We start from the raw sequence: 15168 nt of genomic DNA on the forward strand, positions 1-15168 counted from the left end.
AAATGCAAAAATCGGTTTTATATAAGGGATTATCTGAATTTAACAAATTACCTGTGATAATAAAAAACTGTGATAATCTAAACCGGTTCAAAAGGCTCCTAAGAAAATTTCTTTTAGATAACTGTTAGTACAGATAGTTATGATTGTTTATTTTAATTTTACAGATTTTAGCCCGTTTTTATTTATTTTATTTATACATCTTAGCACTGTAGGTTTATTCTCGTTTCTTTTGTTTCTCGTCCTTAATATAAATATTTTACATGTTTATTTTTAGTTTTACACATTTTAGCCCGTTTTTAATTATTTTATTTATTAGTTGTTAATAAGTTAAGTTTTATCTTTGTTTAATTTTATTGTTGCCCCCTGGTATTTGTATTTGTATTAAATTTGTATTTGTATTAATAATGTTTTTGTTAAATTAGGTACTGTAGGTTTATTCTTGTTTCTTTTTGTTTGTGTCCTGTACATACATTACACTTTTTATTTTTATTTAATTTTCACATATTTACAAATGTTGTTTTTTTTTTCTATTTCTACTATTGTAATAAGACTAATAAGGCAAACTTGTCCTTATATGTAGCTTTTTTATGCTAAATAAATGCTTTATTATTATTATTATTATTATTATTAATAAAATTTAAGAGATAGCACCTTCCAATACATTACTTGACCACCACATTTATCTATAATATATAGTTATTAATGCGAGATCACAGCGCATTTAAATATCGGCAATAACAAAATAAATAAAAGCGCTGTTATCATCATCGCCCTTGTCTTAAAAAAATAACAAAACGGCCGGGCGCCCAAAGATTCCGGCGTCGTTAAACTGCAAGTGGTCAATATAGCGCCGACAAAGAAAAACAAAGTTGATGATGGCTCTTTAAAGACAGAACGTCGTATTTTAAATTTAAAGGTGTCATCGTATAGGCGAGAAAAAGGGTCACAATAATTTATTCATTTAATAAATACTTTTGTCATATATTTTGAAATAACGCCAGAAAAAAAATAAAATGATTTGGCCAAATGTCAGTTTTTTGCAAAATTTAGGAAGTATTTAGATTTTATTATAAAAGGACACTATATTGCTCAACTTTCCTCTAATTATACCACCTCTATTGACGTCCTGTATAACCGTGATGCGGGGTCTTTAAACAAAATGTTTTTTTTTTGCTACTAGGTATCTTTTTATAGTTTTAAGTATAGTTGTAACAACTGGTAATTAAGAATTTTCCTGTGTCGCTTAAAACTTAAAATGTGGCCTATTTTCTATTTCTATTGACATCCTCACTCACAACCCCTTACTTTACAGATCTCACTACGCTGCACAATTTTCCAGATATTGAATCACATGACAAAATGGGTTACTTTTTACAAAAAATTATTGATCAAGAAGTTATATTACCATCGGTATTAAGTCTTATGAATTATTTCAATTATTCTTTATAATATTTACGTGAAACCTACTTATATCTTAAAATTTGTTCCACATATTTTTTGTATATTAGTTTTTAGTTAATTAAGTGCAACGGGCTTTTTATTTAAAAACTTGACCCTCTTGAACACAAAATGAAGGAAACATAATGTTTGTTGGAATTATAACTTGTATTAAACTTTGTTGGTAATTTTGTAAAAATAGCTTTTTATATATATTTTTGTATTAATTTTTGTCTCAAAAACATATTTTGGTAAGTAATTATTTGTTTATAAACTTTAACTTTTAAGAAATTTCAATATGCCTCCACCCTTAAGTATATCACTTATCACTTGACCACGACATAAATGACACCGTGTTGTATGTTCAAAAAAAATAATAATAAAAACATAGTTGGCAGCATCATCCCATATCTTAAAAAAATATCCAAGACGGCCGCGTAACCGGAGATTCCAGCGTCGTTGAAAACCTGACTCAAAGAAGCCAAAAGCCAAGTCCACGCAGCTAAAATAAATCGTTACTAGATTTGACGCTTCGCGGCAGCACCACACGGTGAACGAAACTGAACGGCAATCCGATAGTCGACCGGGTACACTTTTTTAACACAGGATTGCGTATCTTCCCAAATATTCAATCAACGGCCAAGCTTTACACGATGTGACTTTAGTATATTAAATGAGTGAAGTAAAGTTCGGAATATTGGCGCGAGATTTGAATACTTTTAAATAAATACGGTAAAAATAAATATCGCAGTAGTCGTGATTGATCGTGTGTTTCGTAGTGGAATGTCTCAATAAATTAGACTATTTTTGATCGTTTTACATTTACACACCTAACGAACGGGAAAACAATACATATAAAGTTTGGAATTATTGGTTAAATTACTAAAAAATTCCGCCAACATGAACGTTATATTGATGGAAAATTCTGTAAAATTATAAGAACACTCTGCCACACTATCTTGGGAAAAAGCTACAAGAGAATTATGCCAGGTTGGAAGAAAAGATTTTAGATAACAAGAAGGAATTAAAAGAAATTATTTCATTAATGAAGGACAGGATTCAAATAGTTTAAAACAAAATTTCAATATTAGAAGTCAACACTATCGATGAGCTGCGTTATAAATCTTAAGTCAGTGGATAATAAGAACGAAGTTTGTGGCAATACGGAATCGGTTGGACTGATGCGCCTCAAGCCGCCTCAATTTCGTGGTACTACTTCCTGGAATATTTATCAGCGTTTGTTTAAAGCGGCAGCAAAAGTAAATGGTTGGTCATCCGGGGAGAAGGCCACTGTCCTTACATTGGCCTTAAGAAATGCTGCAGCCATCCTGCAAATATGACCTGTCTTCAGCAAGCCGTAGCAAGAAGATCTTGTCGGAAGAGTTCAAGCTTTGTCAGCGTGCAGAGGAGAAAGATGCTACGTTATTAACTACCATTGTCGATAATACTTTGCAAAATGGGGATCTTATAAAAGAGTAAGAGGTGGATATCGGATCCAGGTAGTCCAAACCTGGATAAAGGAAGGGAGTAAGCCAACTTGGGAATAAATCACCAAGTATTCTTCCAATGTGAAATATCTGGAGCACAATGAAACTTCCTAACTTTGGAAGATGAACTCTTGCTGCGGAAAATGGTTGACCACGACAGCAAAGAGGAAAGAAAGCAAATCGTTGTAATCAAATGTTTAATTCCGGACTTTCGGTTGCTAGAGGAAATTCATGCCGGTGTGTCAGAAGAACACCGTGGCGTAACAAAAACGCTGGGAAAAGTGAGAGAAAGAATTTTAATAGTAAGGCAAACGTAAGAAACTGGTGGAGAAAATATGTTGTATGTGCGGCGAGTAATGGGCCGCAGAGAAAGCAGAAGGCTGTGATGCGTTGGTACAACGTGGGAAGTCCCTTTGAAAGGATTGCTATTAACGTTGTAGGTCCGTTTATCAAATTCGAAGCAGGGAATAGGTACATCGTAGTCGTGATGGACAACTTCACCAAATGGGTTGAGGCATACCCTCCAGACCAAACCAGAAAGCATCTAATATCGCTGACGTCTTACTAAAAGAATGTACCTGTCGATTCGGTGTGTCTTTGGAGTTACTTTCAGACCAGAACTACTGCATTACACCCACAGTCAGATGGCATGGTGGAACGAATAAATAGGACCATTTATAGGTATTTGGCCAAAGTAGTCTCTAGCGACCACAGAGACTAAGATGGGTTTCTTCATTTGTTTCTGCTAGCTTATCGGTCGGCCATCCATGAAAGCATAGGCCAGTCTCCGAATCGAATAGTGATGAGAAGAAAACTCCGGCTCCCATAAGATCTAAAGTTCTGTTGCCCGCTATGAACGGATGTGATGATATGATGTCAATGCCAAACCCAGAGATACAACAACGGTGACTTAGTTTTGCTGTATGACCCTAAGAGACGGAACGGAAACATTCTGGGATGGGCCATAGAAATGGTGGAAGCCATCAACCATGTTCTTTACAGAAAACAAAAGCCGCCGACACGTAAACCTCGAGTAGGCATATCCAATCAGAGTCGTATTTAACATTGGATAAATTCATGGACCATCATTCTAATGGCCCAAAGAGTCGGTCCGGCGTGACCTGTGTGCACTTCACAGGTCACGCAAGACAACAACTGTAAGTAATAAAGGATTTAGAAATATCTGTAGAAATAGCTGAAGTTTTTCGTAGAAAGTTCAGATAAATTTCAGAGCTGCATCGGTCTAACCCCAAAGGCGGGCAAGCATTTAACATAATCGATGAAGAGATTGATAGAAAGATCTTCTACATGGTTATCAAAGAGGGCTCAGAAGCTCTTACCAGAAACCAGCCTATAAGGACGTTTGAGACGCTTTTTTTCGCTATTTTAGTTAAAAGTATATATAGCCTTCAAAATCCAAGATTATCATCACTGTAATTAATATTAATCAAAGCTGCCAAATTTAAAAAGTTAATTTAATTTGCATTTCTCTTAATTTAAAATTCTTGAAAAATGTATTTGTTTTTATGTCAATAGTTTTAGTGCCGTTAAACTATGTTTTACACTTAAATAGTTATTGGATTGAGGCCAAAAAGTAACAACCTTAGGCAAACAGGGTTTATATTAAATCGACGTTTTGATCTCTATGAGGTTATCCTCAGAAATATATATGCTTGTGTAAATTAATTCAATTATTGTAAGAAATCGCTATTTTTAACTTGTATTAAATATATATTAAATGAGTAACAAAATTCCTTATAATAAGTTTTCTTCAATCTAGCAAGAACTCGGTATCTTTCTAGATACTAGAGTTTCAGGTATTATTTGTTCTAAACCAAGGGAATAATCTCAGAAGGATCAGGGAAGAACTAGCATATTTAGGCCATGGAGTGATCAACTCCTTCGGCTCTATGCCTCCCACTTTGTGCTACCTCAAATGAAAGGTCTTTTTTAACTAATATTCATTTGGGCCTTTTTTTAATGTAATACAGAAAATATGCTATATTAATTAAAGGAAATATTTGTATTGTTAAATGATTTTGTTAAAAGATATTTGATGCTCAAATTGCATTCCTTTTTACGAACAAAGAATATTTTTTGCTCCAAATACTTAAATACTATAGGTCTAAAAATCGTTGCGCATTTAAGACTGCTGGACGAACAAATTTAAGTCACACTTACGCGAAGCAACTGATTTGAAAATTTGAAGAGACAGGATCGGTTGCCAACAAAAAGAGTTTAGCATAGACTACATACATGATGAAGCGTCGCAGGCACAAAATATTTTTCTACGCATCCTATAATATCCTTACACCAAGGCTCAATGTTAGCAGGAATTTCTCATGAATCTGTTGGTAAGGTACTTAAATCATTTTCATCAGTACAAAATGTACTTTAGAAATTGTGTGACCCGGAATGGAGAATTTCATTTTTCGAGGAAATAGGAAGCATAGAGTCCAAAGGTAACTCACCCTATGACTTAAATATAGTAGTTCTTCCTACTGTCTATAAAACATGTGTAGCAAATTTGGTTTTTCTAACTTTTCTAATTTTAAAGATATTCGAATTAAAATTTATCAAATTGACAGCTGGTATATACTTAACATACGTATGTTATGGATATTTTACCTACTTTATCTTGATAACTAGTCAATATCAAAGCAGTGGCGCTTGTGTCAAACTGACAACGGCCAGCTCTCCCAATCATTTGAAAAATTGACATTTCATCATAATCCTTATAACCACCGTCAAAATAACACTTGGTACACTTAATAATAACTAAATGAGCAGGCAAATTGACCCCCATCGCCAAGGTGCTTGTGGTAACCTACAATAAAAGAAAACGGTTTCTCAAAATTGTTCGTGATAATAAATATATGTTACAAAATTCGATACAACTATTTTAAGAGCGTATTGCTGGAGTCAATGTAGTCCGCGTTTTTTAGGTGCTCTTTTCATTTTCCTTCTCAAAAATTATGTAAATACAATTTTAGGGAAGGATTCAAAGGGGTTTACGCTAAATAATTCGTGAACGCGACCTTTATTAAAAAATGTCCCAAATGAAAATTATAGATCTCTTTCAGATGTACATTAGGAAGATAACTTTGCATATACAGGAGGATCACAACAGTAGTAGAGACCAAAGTTACCTTTTTTTAAATGCAATGGTATATTTTTAATGAATCCTCCGATTCTACGCAAAATGTGTACACAACATCATGTAACATCTGCTATACCTAAATTCAACAGATTAAAAGATACAATGGTTTAAAAAATTATGTAAAATTAATTATATACAAAACAAGCAAATACTAACCCGTAAAAAAAGTAACGATACAAAAAAATTTATTACATATATTTAATTAATTAATGAAAATGGCTCCCTTAAACGGTTTTACAATGTGCCAAATTGTAGTAAAAAGTATTTGTTACGTTTTATAACATCGGGCTTTATCAATTCACATTCTGCTCTAATGCGGTCTTGTAGTACGTTAATATTTCCCAGAGAAAGTAGTCTAGGGATGTAAGATCAGGGCTTTTTGCTGGCCATTCAATTTCATCTCTTCTGCCACTCCAACGATTTAAAAAAGTATTGAACAATCTTCTGACATTAACTCCAAAATGAGGACCAAATATGTCTGCTTATTTCTGGTACTATCTGATTTTCCAGCAAATCCAGATATCGGGTGGCATTTAAATTATCCCTATTCTATTATCCTAATATCAAATATACCTGCCCAAACATTTACATTTTCAGGATGTAATGTGTTTCACGTATGCAGTGCGGATTTTCATTTGACTAAATCTGCAATTCTGTCGATTCACTGTACCATTCAGCATAATGATAAGAAAAACAATGTTTTTTAAAAATCTATTTTCTTCAAATTTTTGCATCCTGTTATCACAAAATTCTAAGCGGCGGTCAGAATCATCTTCAAATAATTCCTGTACTAAGGTTATTTCATAAGGCTGTAATTTATTGTGTTTAAGGACATTTCGAACTGATATAAAATATGGAAACTATACTATCTTCTAAGCTAGTGGGGTAAGGTATAACATATGTATGTTACATGAAGTTGCGTTAAAACGTTCCAACCAAATTACTTTAGTCTGTACTACTGTGTTGTGATGTCTTCTGTATATGCAAAGTTATCTTCCTAATGTAGATCGAAAAAAGATCTATAATTTTTATCTGGGACACTTTATGATAAAAGGGCGCGTTCACGAATTATTAAGGGAGTCCGGGAGTTTTTTAACACACGGTATATATTTAATTTTTCTCCTTTACAATAGGAGCAATTCGTCAGTGAAAAACCAATTTTACTTTTGTAAAAATTATGTTCTAGTTTTTGTGTTATTATTTTATATATTAATTTTTGTTGTTCAAGCGTTAATTTAAAGGTTTCTTAATTATTTTTTATGAAAGTTTACAGCTTTTTTTTTAATTTCCAAAACACATTATACAATATACGTTTCTGTAAAATGTGACAATAGCAGACGTGTGTATCGCTTAAATGCAACGACTAAAATATATTAGCTTCTTGATTACACAATATGTACATAAGAGTTAAAAAACATTATTACCAGAACTGGGACATTGCCGCTTCTAAAGCCATGTTCTATCGTATGACGATTCTCTTGAGCCATTCCAGCATGATGAATGGCAATACCATTCATAATAAGTTGCTTCAATTTTAAATCCGATATTCCGTCAGCAAGTTTTTTTAGTTTTTCTTTTAGTTCATCACCCAACCTAACTTGCATATTTGACAATAAATGATTTGCTGTCATTTCAACACTTTTTCTTGTATTGCAAAATATCTATCAACGGAGACAATATGTATTAAAATAGGTAATTAGGAAATAATATTATATTTTATTGTACCAAAGTGGGCTTTCCTTCTGCATATTTTGCTATCAATGGCGGAAGTTTGTAAGTTAAAGACATGTCGAACTTAAAAACTGACTGATTTTGTGGATTAAAATGGTAACCTATCACGATCTTATTGAGTTTTACTGGTCTTGTTTCATCTGAAAAACTAAAAACAAAATATTATTTTTCTCTTTAACATATTTCTTTATCAAATTTTACCTAAATAGTTCAGCCGACCCATTTCCACAAATCCATTCAGTTATGTCTTCAATATTTGGTATTGTAGCTGATACAGCTATAAATCGTATACTACTTGGCATTTTAAAACTGCGTGTCTCTAATGCAGTTTTCATTCGACTAACCTACAAATTAAACGCTTGAAATGAATTAATTCACTTGTAATAAATGAAAATACCATTAACTTACAATAACCTCCAAAGTAGCTCCTCTAGAATCTGCATTTAATAAATGTACCTCATCGATCAAAAACAGTTTTATAGACTCTATTAAATTGCTGTTTTCTCTCCATCTTCTTGTTAAGACATCCCATTTTTCTGGCGTAGCAACGAACAAATTATATTGCAAAATATTTCTAAAGTCACCTTCATCTGTATCACTCGTTACTGAAAGACATTTAACTCCGAATGGAGAGAATTTTTTATGCCAATCCATTAGCCTTTCTACGCATAATGCTTTTATAGGTGATACTAAAAAAATATATGTTTTCGTTAATCTAGTCTGTTTTTATTCCTGAGTCTTATTACTCTTCATATATAAAGGGTACATGTTAATTAAGTAGGTACAATAAATTTGACAGGCGAATCTTTGAGAAATTTTTGACAAATAGTTCAAATAAACATGTGATAGTAGTAGCGGCGTTATTTATGAAATACAGGGCATTAAACTTGAAAATAAATTTTTCTTTAATATCTTAAATATCCCTTATCCAATTTTGTTGTTTTGTTGTAAGCAATAATATATTATACAGGATGTCCGGAAAAAGGAGGCCAATCCGCCGGCCACATATAGGGTGGACCAAAATAATGCGACTTTCGTTATGGCATTTTTTAATTGGGCACTCGGTATTCAATATACAGGGCGTCAAAATGAGAAATATAAAATCGTTTTTTAAAGTCGAGTGTTTCATAAGATATTAAATTAAAATTTGGAGAAATTAAAATGCGTTCACCTATTCGCTATACCTTGCAGAGGGCGCCACCTGCGGTAGATTACATGTGTTAAAAATACCAAAACTTTTTTGTACCCCTGAATAATAAAGTTTTAGTAAAAAATTCTAATTATCAATTTTTTTCTTATCATCGTATTCTTAGTAAATGTCGGCCTGAGAATCCGTTTATTAGATATCTTAATTTTATAATCTAGATACATTTTAACAAGTTAACAAAATAAACGTAAATTATTTTTTCTAAATTAAAGTTAAATTACTTATTATAATAAAAATCATAGAATAATGACCCTAAATTATTTATTCTACGTGACCTCCATTCATTTGTATACACATACGAGCCCTCTTTATTAAAGAAATCTAAGGCTTTGAAAAATATTTGGTTTCAACCTGAAATTTTCTCCAGCTGCAATGATTCTTTCCCTTAAATGATCCTCGTTTAAAATCGGAACCATAGACAGAAAGTCTTTCATACATCCCCAGACTGAAAAATCCAAAGATGTAAGGTCGGGCGAACAGGGTGGCCACGGAACAGGAGCATCTCGAGCCCGACCAATCCAGCAATTAGGAAATACTTGATTTAAATAGTTCCTAATATTTATGCTACAGAGGTCTATCGAAAATTAAAAAGCAATCTGAGTCACTAGAGTACTGTTATATCCAGAAACTTGATTTATAAATATACGTGAAGAATTAAAAAAAGGCTCTATTATTGTCTTCTAAATATTGTATAAAATAACATAAATTATTTTCAACATTTAAATAAATAATAATAAAAAATTCAAAATAGTGTTTGTATTCATTGTTTCCCTTGATAAACAGAGAATAATTTCCTAAAATGTAACTTCTAGTAAATCTTTTGGGAATTAGATGCTTTTAAGTAATTTAATAAACAACCTGTTTTTTAACAATGAACTTTTCAATAATTTTTTTTTCATGAAAAAGCCTTCGTTTGTAGTTATTTAAAACCATTATAAATCAATTCAGATATTTATTATTGATATCAGGACAATTTTTCTTTAATCTTTTGGAAATTTTGGGCGTTTTTATTCCTTACATTTGGCCATTTAATTCATTCTCACAAAAAATCTTAGTTTATAGAGATGTCTAACCTCTATAAATCTATTTAGCTATTCATTCTTATCTGGATACAAAATTATTTAAATCTCTTGGGAATTTATTATAATTGGGGTGATATGGGCAATATTCAACGGCGGGCGCGGACTATGAAACCTATTCATGCAGGCAAACAACTTATGCTGCGTTCTCGATTGTTGCTGGCAACCGTGAGCCGATCGGACAATAACTTCACACACATTCTCGTAGATAAGGATTTAAAATTTGAAAAATCAAAATTGAGAAGCTTATGTCTATACTTACTATAAATTATTTTATTATTTAACAGATCGTCTGCATTTTGATTTTGCATCAAATGTCTGATAATCGCTAATTCAAAAACGGCGGTTTTTCCGGAACCAGTAGGTGCAGAAACAACTAAGGGTTTATCTGCAACATTAAATATATTTTGTACAGAAAAAATTCTACTTAGTTTTCATTTACTGAAACTAATATTGTCTAATAAGCTTTTTTTGAATATTCTTTAATAATAATTAGGTATAATAATTAACCTGTTTTTAAAGCACTGTCTAATACTGCAGACTGAACAACATTAAAGCATGGATATTCACTAAAAACTTGCCGATATAAAGATGGAATTTCGTCGACGGTTCGTAGTATTGTTTGGTTTTTGCTCATGCTGAGACAATATATTTTAAGGTTTTGAAATTATTAATTAACTCGGTCGGAACACTTTATGACTTTAACAAACTCAAAAACTAAAAACATAGACTAAGGAAATAAAGACACACGTCAAATGATGCACGTTTCCGACTCCGTATTTCTGCACTTGACAGTTCTAGTAGTTTCAATGGCAAGAAACGATGACGCCACCGAACTAGGACTTAACAGCTGACATAGTTAAAACTGACAGAAAGCGTGGATTCGTGTTTCAGTTATCATACCTACCCATCTTGCCACTAGGTGGCTATGCTTCATTTGCACATTTGCAGGGTTCATGAGAATCCATAAAGTTATACTATAAAAACCATATGACGTGTTGTGTCAATAGGAAGGTTCGACATTTTTTATATATCTTTAATTTTAATTGAAATTGAAAGATTTCTTAAAAAACAATCAAAAAATATTGAGCGAAAAATATTAATTATCACGCCAGCTATAAAGATTTTAAAATCGAGGCGCACCGCGAGGCTAGAAAACGTACCTGGCCGCAAGACTCGAGCGCGTGACGTCAGTACTCAGACAAATTTTCCAGCGTTTTGGCAGAGTATAGGGAATTAGGTTCGGCTCAAATGTATGAAGCTTGTATGGTGAAAATCGGAATCATATGTCGGCCATCTTGCTTGGCAAAATTGACAGGGAGCTGACAGAGAGTTGTTGACATTGACTGATTTTGTCATTGTCATACCATTTGAGTTTGTTTTTCATTTCAATGAATGCAAGCGTGGGTTGAGTTTGCTATTTGTTTTCAGGATGTTATTTTAAATTCGTGACTTTTTTTTTTAAGTTCCCTTTCAATATTGGGAGTAATGTTTTAATTGATTTGCAGCAAGCAATTCCAGGTTTCTGATAAGAAAATCTGATTTTATTTATTACTATTACCTTTTTGTATTGTCAATCTTTAGTCCTTATTAAAATCAAATTCAGTTGATTTCAATGAAGAAGTTCACTTTTCAAATATTTAATTTTTAACTTTATTATTATAAATACATATTACAAAATGCCTAGCCTCTCATTTTCTATTCAACAATTAAAAATTGATTTAAGATTTTCCTGAAAATTTCCTTGATGTAAGAGTATATTTATTTTAAATGGTTCTGAGAACATAGTAATAAAAGATTTTTTTAATTTCAGTTCCCATTACAAGAAAAACATGGAAAGCGATATGCAATGTAAATTTTATTAAGACTGAGCTATAGAATTTCTTCTGATCAGTTCTCTCCACAAATTTTAATAATGCTGATAGTGCTGGCTTTACACTACAATACATATTTATTTAAACATTTATTTTGTCTTTTTTTCACATGAATTATTAGTAAATTGATTTATAAGGGTTGCACTGCCTATTTTTAAAAGAATTTATTTCATGCTCGTATCATGCCACTTCCTGTGTTCACTGAGACGAGATATAGGTATGGAGACTAAGAGGCCTGAGCACCCGGAATGGAGTTTTTTTAAGAGTTTCTTTTTATTCTGTGCTAACATCTGTCCTTGAATTAAGTTTTTAATAATATTATAGTTCCAAGATATGTTGTTAGTATTATAAGAGACCAACAAATGTATACTATGTAAGTGATATATGTTTATACTAAAAAGTTGTTATCTTTCAAAGAGTTTATTTTATTTTGTAGATGGATATATTGTTTCTTTCGATAATACTCTGCTGTAGAATTTTTAATTGATTTTAAAAATTTATATTTAAATTATAATTTATTAAATAATTTTAAAATCTATTTAAAATTAGGGTAGCTCAGTGCTAACAAAATACTTTTAAACATTTTTACATTAATTCTAATTTATATAATGTCTGTTATAACAAATTATTGTATATTATGTATATCATTTTAAGTAATTTTTTTTTCAGGAAAATTAAATAATAAATTTATTAAAGAAAAACATTGTATTATTTCCATTTGTCCAATTGGTGATAGGTCGTACAGTAATGTTAACTGATTTAGATATGTAAAATAAAGCTGAAAAGTTTTACTTTTTTTCAGATCAATATCTGATGCTAACACCTAATCAAAAAAGCCCTTTTCTCTATGAGTAACGTTTTTGATTAGGCGTTTGCTTTAGATATTTCGATTAAATGATAAGATTGTCAGATTAAATGAAATTTGATTTCCCGCCTTAATTTGGCCACGCCTTTCTCCCATTTTGATTGGTCCAATTAGGCACGTCAAACTGTCAAGTTAGTTAGAACAGTTTCCGTTGCCAAGCGAAAGGACGCTAGCTAATTTGTCAGAAGAATTTCTATCAGTTTGTATGCAACCACCACTTCTCTATATATTTGTGTTCTGTGGTTCGGCTGGTACGGAGACGGAGAGGTATCTACGAGTAGTACGAATTGACAAAAAGGTCCTTGTGTATTTTATTTTCTGGTGCTAAAACCTTTACATTTACAGTCGGGACATTTACCCTATGTGGATGTGGAAACGGTATTCGAGTTTTTCTCTAATAATGTCATTTAAATCAGCCCCAGGGCAGCGGCGTTAAAGTGTTCCGGTAAGTCGGTATATTCATTTTTATTATGCATCCGTTTTTTTTTGTAAATTTGATACTATTTTGTCTTAGTTACTATATTAATAAAAGTTATTATACACAGGTATACACAGTGTGTCATACTTAACAGTTATCAAGGTTCTTTTTTATATTATTAATAAATAACTTTCGAATATTGCTTTGTTTCATCTCTGCTGCAATCTGATCAGATTCACTATTACTACTTTCAATGCTGCTCCCACTACATATAGTATTTTATATGAATCACCAGATTCGGATGTTTCTGTTGTTGTGGAGGTCGAGGGACTTTTCAGATATGCTTGATCACTTTCCAGTCGCAAATTGTTTTTTAGGCGGCTTTAAAATATGTTCGGTAAACGTAGTATATTTTATTGGCGATACAGCAGCATCCTTTACTTTTTGCATTTGCATTGGTTGCAACTAACTTACACCTGAATTTTACATTTGTTTGGCATGCCTTTTCACATAATTTTGGCTAAATTTCTACAGGTTTAGGGAGTTCTTCACAGTCCGCCTCGATTGCTTCCGTTTATTCAGGCTCGGATATTTCGGTTGAGCACCCCGCCACTGCCGCTGGTTCCAAAAGTTTTGCGATGTCTTCTTGCCTTGCTTTTCTCTCGCTTGTGACTCGCTGTTTTTCAAAATTTCTGCTCGGTTGACATGCGAATCTATGTGGTGCAACATCAGGATTCATTCGGACTCGAACCATACTCATCTGGTATCCTAAATAATTTTCCATGTCTTTTTCTAGGTCGAAATGATATTCGCAGCAAAATATGGACGATGTAGAAGAAACTGATTTTATATCTCTGCGAGCTGCTTTAAACCAATTTTTACGCTGTGAAAGTGCTTTCGGAACACTCACAAAAATTTTTTGTCGTGTTTTAATAGATGTATTTGTACATTCTGGCCTAAAACACCACTTTCTGTTTGGCATTTTTATTACTTTAAGAACTCCGAAAATTTAGCAATAACTAATTATATAATTTAATCGTATTATAACCCGTTAGAGCCACTCCAAGCCGATAACTGGGGCATCGACATGTGCATATAGGTAGCTGGAGCTAGCAGAGCGCGAGTTATGTGACGAGCCACCCTGTACAACCATGGAAGCCACTAGCTGCTGACCCTGCATTTTATTACAACAAAACTGTTTCATTGTTTATTATCGGGTTAGTCAATTGAAGTCGCTAAGACAATTAGCATGTAATTTGTATTAATTAATTTTCAAATAAAATAATATTTTTTAAAAAGGCGTTTTGGTTGTTAAGATAGTTAAATCGCGTCTGACTACTGACGTCACGCGCTCGAGTCTTGCGGCCAGATACGTTTTCTAGCCCCGCGGTGCGCTTCGATTTTAAAGTCATAGTGAGCGTAATAATTAATATTTTTTTCGCTCAAATTTTTTTTTGATCGTTTTTTAATGACAAATTTTGATTTTAGTAAAAAAAATGCCGAACCTTCCTATTGTAGGTAAACCAAACAATTAAAGCTTTTGGCAGGTTTTATTTACAAAAATAAAATAGAAAGTTACATTTAGTTAAGAAAGTAAGATAGTTGCGTTAGATCTATGCTACGAGACGGAAATATTTGTCAGTGACATCACAAACGACCAACAAGCAACACAACTAGAGTGGCTAAAAATAATGTTTAATTTCCACTATACAAAATCTATTGATAGCTTGCAAAATGTCACTTAATCTAATGGTGTGACCTCGCTGATCTGGTCGAACGTTGTACTTAGTAAGAGCTAAAACACACGGAGCTGTCTGGGAGCGTTTTGTGCCGAGTCGGCTGCCGATCGGCAGCCGACTCGGAGCATCGTTTATGGGCTTTGTGTCTTTCAAAACACACGAGAAACTTTC

The 15168-nt window shown here is 32.6% G+C and overlaps 1 protein-coding gene and 1 long non-coding RNA gene across 3 annotated transcripts in view; one reads left to right on the plus strand and one right to left on the minus strand.

Annotated features, from left to right (window-relative positions):
* LOC126735443 (probable ATP-dependent DNA helicase HFM1) overlaps positions 1–11303 on the minus strand; it is a 48938-nt gene extending 37635 nt beyond the window's left edge. Inside the window, exons 1-7 of one of the 2 annotated variants that reach the window (XM_050439429.1) lie at positions 11265–11303; positions 10364–10489; positions 8224–8504; positions 8017–8159; positions 7810–7963; positions 7509–7745; positions 5557–5751 (exon numbers count right to left, since the gene is read on the minus strand). In XM_050439429.1, the coding sequence (XP_050295386.1) occupies positions 5557–5751; positions 7509–7745; positions 7810–7963; positions 8017–8159; positions 8224–8504; positions 10364–10412 (1059 nt within the window). In that variant the 5' untranslated portion in view covers positions 10413–10489; positions 11265–11303. Of the gene's footprint in view, positions 1–5556; positions 5752–7508; positions 7746–7809; positions 7964–8016; positions 8160–8223; positions 8505–10363; positions 10490–10611; positions 10846–11264 lie in introns of those variants that run through there. The other variant, XM_050439427.1, reaches the window with a different exon arrangement.
* LOC126735450 (uncharacterized) overlaps positions 1–15168 on the plus strand; it is a 224282-nt gene that overhangs the window by 57946 nt on the left and 151168 nt on the right. The gene's annotated exons all lie outside the window — the stretch shown is intronic.

This window comes from Anthonomus grandis, chromosome 4 (genome assembly GCF_022605725.1).
Source record: "Anthonomus grandis grandis chromosome 4, icAntGran1.3, whole genome shotgun sequence".
Taxonomy (NCBI): domain Eukaryota; kingdom Metazoa; phylum Arthropoda; class Insecta; order Coleoptera; family Curculionidae; genus Anthonomus; species Anthonomus grandis.